General features: G+C 36.8%; 1 protein-coding gene across 3 annotated transcripts in view; it reads right to left on the bottom strand.

Annotated features, from left to right (window-relative positions):
- smfn (small fragment nuclease) overlaps positions 1-5101 on the bottom strand; it is a 20539-nt gene that overhangs the window by 2647 nt on the left and 12791 nt on the right. For all 3 annotated transcript variants that reach the window (XM_025010539.1, XM_017436057.2, XM_017436060.1), the window contains 3 exons: positions 4492-4603; positions 1260-1368; positions 1066-1119 (listed from right to left, as the gene is read on the bottom strand). In XM_025010539.1, the coding sequence (XP_024866307.1) occupies positions 1066-1119; positions 1260-1368; positions 4492-4603 (275 nt within the window). The remainder of the gene's footprint in view (positions 1-1065; positions 1120-1259; positions 1369-4491; positions 4604-5101) is intronic.

The raw sequence follows: 5101 nt of genomic DNA on the forward strand, positions 1-5101 counted from the left end.
AACTTCATTCTACAGCCTCATTTGGTTTTTCCGGTCTCAACACCCTTCCTCCATGTACAGTAAGTTGATGAAAAAAGAGAAAAATCTAGGAGAGAAAAAATGCTTGAAATCTCTGTGTTTTCACTTCAATAACTACTAATTGGTTACAAGTTACAATCATTTTGACTGCTCAGGCAAAAAATTCAAAGTGTTAACTTCACATAGAGCCTAATCTTTAGTTTGAACCACAAAAGGCTGAAGAATAGCATCTAATTTAATTTTTGAGGTGGAGTGGTAAGGGGTTAAAGAAAGGTCATGCGACACCATGATCGAGTACAGGGGGCGTAGGCAGAAGATATCAGTGAGATATTAAAATTTGCTGCACCACCACCACCAGGGCCACAACGTCCAGTGAAAAGTCTGTTTTTAAAGAGATGCAAAGGTATTTGTCTTCTTGACACAGTTTGAAGTTGATGTGGTCAAGAACAACAAGGAAGGACTTATTTAGTAAAACATCCAACTTGTAGGAGACCCAGCTGTAATCAAACGTGCATTTTGGTGCAGGTCAGAGTTTTTATGTGCGAGTTATAACAATTTTGTGTTTTATGGCGAGAAATCAGTTCGTCTTGTCATGTCTACAACTCCTTCTCAAAAACACTATACTGGTATGAAAGAACACCACATTAGCTAATATTAAACCTCTACACTTTTGCATGACACTGTTTGTTTAGTTTGCTACTGTTTTCTCCACCAAATGACCATGGTACACCAGGGGCACAGATTATGTTGTAAAGCACTTTGAGTAGCCTGGTTATATAGAAAGGTTTGTTGAGAAATTTGTAAGTACAGCTCACTTACCATTTGCTTTGTTAACTATTTTTGATATTGCTGTTCCAAGGTTAAAATGCTTAATTATAATGTTGAATTCTTGTTTTTTCTTATTTCTTTGTTCAAACAGAACTCCATACAGATAATAGGTATAATAAAATGGTTAAAACCTTGATATTTTGCAAAGCCTTGCCCCACACTGTGCATCTGTTGGTTAGAAATGAGACAGTTGTAAGTTGATGTTTATTTCTAATTTACCTGTGGGTTGAATTTTTGCGAGGCCCCATTTTATATTCCTCTGGAAACCACCGTCTGTAAATGATTACAAAACACAAGCAATGCCACTTTATTCTGTCATTCACTGAATTTGTTTGTAAAGTTAAAAAAAATATGTTGGGACTGCTAAGCAGCATAGCTATTAGATCCACCCTCAAGTGGGCACAAATACTCACCTGCAGAGCTCTTTAATGGTGCTAACATCAATGATTCTGTAGTGAAGGTGGTACATAAACTGTGGCATGTACTTATCCAGAAACCTCTTGTCTGCATGCACAGAGTTGCCTACAGGAGAGGTAATCATAAGACATGAAAGTTAGGTTCCTGACACCAAAATGACTGCAAGAACTATCAGCGAGAACAGTTTCCTCTGCCTAACATTTAATAACATGACAAAAACACCAAAGTGAAAGCTGGGATGATTTTTTTTTCCATTTATACAGTCAATAAGCATTTAAATTTCAAGCTACAACAAACACATTACTTTCCATTTATCCATCCATCATCTGTTGCTAATTTGCCATCTGTGAAAAGTGAAACTAATGGAGGTTATACAACTACACCCCTGTCCTACACAAAGCAGCTTTATATGATGGAAGAAAAATTTTAATTGTGTTTTGAAATTTACAGGGAGCCAAAGGAGAGAAGTTAAAATCGGAGAAATATGATCTGGAGACCATTTCCTAAAAGTAAACGTCAGTAACCCAGGATGATAGAACCTTGTTTGAGCATCTTGGAATAATCAGTTTCACAAACACCAGGCTGAGGAGCTGCAACTAAGGCCCTGTTAAGACCAATCTGACTGATTCAGATACACGTGCAATGTTGTTTGTTCAAAACAGAGTTTCTTCTCAAGAAGGGTGAGGGCTGTTCCTCCAGCAGACCACCATGGCCATATTTGGTTTTATCTAATGGGAAAATGTTTAAATAGCTTTGCCAGGTTATAATTAATTTTTAAAACAGTAGTGTATGTTGAAATTGACAACTAGCTCAATCCCAGTTCAGTCACTCTAGTCACAGTTGTTTACCAAACCCCTAATAAGCTTTATTATCTAACAGACATGATATGAGAGAAGTAAAGGAACAAAAAAAAGGTTAGTGACTTCACAGAACTCAGAGCAAAGACTCGTAAGATTTTTCACCCATAAAACTACAGATGCACCGAGAATCATCTTGTATTTAGCACCAGACAATTTCCATTTTTCCTGTCAGTGAACACATCTTAGTTAAGATACAACCACACTCAGTGAGAACATTTTTACTAAGTAGAGAAGACATTTGTGCTGCTTGTAAGATGTTTAAAAATAAAGTTAGGGGCAACACAAAAGGTGGAGAGGCTATTAACAGTTATATTTATTTATGAATTCAATCAGTTACCTAGATTACAAGCATGTCTTAGAGATGTAAAACTTGTTATTTTCTGCTTTTAAACTCAGACAAAAAGGAGGCTGTGGTTTTGTTTTTTAACAAGATGTCATTTAACCCTCACATTAAAAATATTACCAGGGCTGCTTTCCTCCACATTTATAATATCACTAAAATGAAAAACATCTTGTCCCAAAATTATGCAAAAAAACTTGTCCATGCATTTATCAAATCTAGGCTGGACTATTGTAATTATTATCTATGTGTCCAAAACTTTAAAATGTCTTCAGTTGATCCAAAATACTGCTGTCAGAGTTCTGGTGAAAGTTAAGAGGGGAGATCATATTTATCCAGTTTTAGCTTCTCTCCATTGGCTTCCTGTCAAATTCAGAACAGAATTTAAAATCTTACTTCTAACATAGAAAGCTTTCAACAACCAAGCTCTATATTTTATTAAAGACCTTTTTGTTTCATATTTTCCTAACAGAGAACTTCACTCTCAGACTGCAGATTTACTCGTGGTTCCTTGAGTTTCTAAAAGTAGAAAAGGAGGCAGAGCTTTCAGTTCTCAGGCTCCTCTCTTGTGGAACCAACTTCTAGTTTCTGTCCGTGAGGCTGACACCCTGTCTACTTTTAAGACTCGGCTTAAGACTTTCCTTTTTGATAAATCCTGTAGTTATGGTTGGCTTGGGTGTCCTGAGCCATCCCTTAGACTGCTGGAGGACAAACTGACCACATTTCCTCACTCTGTTGCTGTCTTTACTTGCTCTACTCTCCATGTTTGTATCTGTAATTATTTTGTTCATTAACATCTGCTTTTCTTTGTCTGTCTTCCAATAGAAACTACACCTGGACCAGTAATTCTGTGTTTGTCTGAATCTCTTTCCTGTCCTCTCAAACCTCAGTCGGTCGAAGCAGATGGCTGCTGGTCCTGAACTTGGTTCTGCTGGAGGTTTCTTTCTGTTAAAAGGGAGTTTTTCCTTTCCACTGCTGCCAATGTGCTGCTCAGGATGGGAGATTGCGATGAAATAAAGATTTTGTGCAATCCATTTTCCTTAGATAACTTTTACTAACTGGCTTTTTATAATGTATGTGAATGTTTTTGTACAGTGCCCTGAGATGACTGTTGTTGTTAATAGGCACTTTATAAACAAACAGAATTGAATTGAAAGCTCACGTGTCTACAGGATGTGAGCAGTACCATCAATGATTTATGAACAGCCAGAGGCAGCATAAAGACGGATTGGCTCTTGTGAGCCATTTCGTGGAACTGTTTTGTGAAAATGCCTACTAAAGTAGGAATTTTTTTTCTTTTTTTTTTAAACTTTAGAGCTGCAAAGCTCAGCTGCTCCTCTCTCTCATTTGGTGTGATGAGTCCTCTGCTTTTATTATGTTTAATTAATGATTGCTCAAGGATGATAGTTACAATAAAATGAACAAATTATTTAAACAAATCTAACAAGAAGAGTTTTGCTTGTTTGTTTTCTCAAATATTTTTTGGAAAAAGCCGCATTTTTAATAGATTTTGAAGGAAAATAAACTTTTTTCTGACATGTGGTGCATTGTAAAGTTTTGAGGTGTGCACAGAATAAAGATAAAACGTTGAGGAGCTGTGATAGGTCTTATAAAGCAGATATATAAGCTGTAGTTGTTTCTGTTGGGTTTTATTTGTACAAATACATCCATCTAATAATTTAAAGGATGTTATATGTGGATTTCTTTCTCTTCAAATTTTCAATTTAACCATAGATTAGGGGGGAAAAAATCCAGTAAAAATAACAATTTGAAAGTAAAAACTTCAGATGATACAGAGAAATATTGATTGTGTCTGTATGCATGTCTGTATTCTGTTTATTACAGCTCAAAGAGAAAAAAAATGAAGAATTTTTTGTGAACTGAAGATGTATTTATTGTAAGGACTGTTTGTTTTATAAACAATTCAGTGTAATACAAGACATACAAGTCTTATAGCTCTATGAATGATAAGTGTGTTTTGAAACTAGTCATGCAAACTGCATCATGCCATCCTTGATGGTAACTCACCAGCAAGAGGACACTGTCCAGGTGGGGTGTGCTGCCTAACAAAGGACAGAAACTCATATTCTGCTTGTTCCAGGGTGATTTTACTGTCTCGTACAGCTTGGGTCAGTCCTGACTGAAACAAACCAGACAGAACAGTTTCATGAAACAAATGTTGAAACTCGGGATGCACCGACTGCTCTGCAGGTGATCAAAAGACGATCAGCTTGACCAGCTTAATCAGTGCCCAGTACATCTTAAAACATCTGTGAGCGCAACATAGCAAAGTCTTCACTCCTGCTAGACGCCTTGGTGTTTTGTATTTTTTTATGTTACAGTCTCTTCTTGAAGAGCCAGCAGCTTGTTGACTTATTTACACCTAACTGTTTACAGAGTGATTTACATTTCCCCAGCTTAATGTTATATATATATATATATATATATATATATATATAAAAAAAAAAATTCCCTTCTCACCCTCCGCGGGTGGTCTTTTTGTTTCATCCTCTGAGCTCGGGTCCTCTACCAGAGGCCTGGGAGCTTGAGGGTTCTGCGCAGTATCTTGGCTGTGCCTAGAACTGCACATTTCTGGACTGAGATGTCTGATGTTGTTCCTGGGATCTGTTGTAGCCAC

The sequence above is a fragment of the Kryptolebias marmoratus genome, linkage group LG13 (assembly GCF_001649575.2).
Source record: "Kryptolebias marmoratus isolate JLee-2015 linkage group LG13, ASM164957v2, whole genome shotgun sequence".
NCBI lineage: Eukaryota > Metazoa > Chordata > Actinopteri > Cyprinodontiformes > Rivulidae > Kryptolebias > Kryptolebias marmoratus.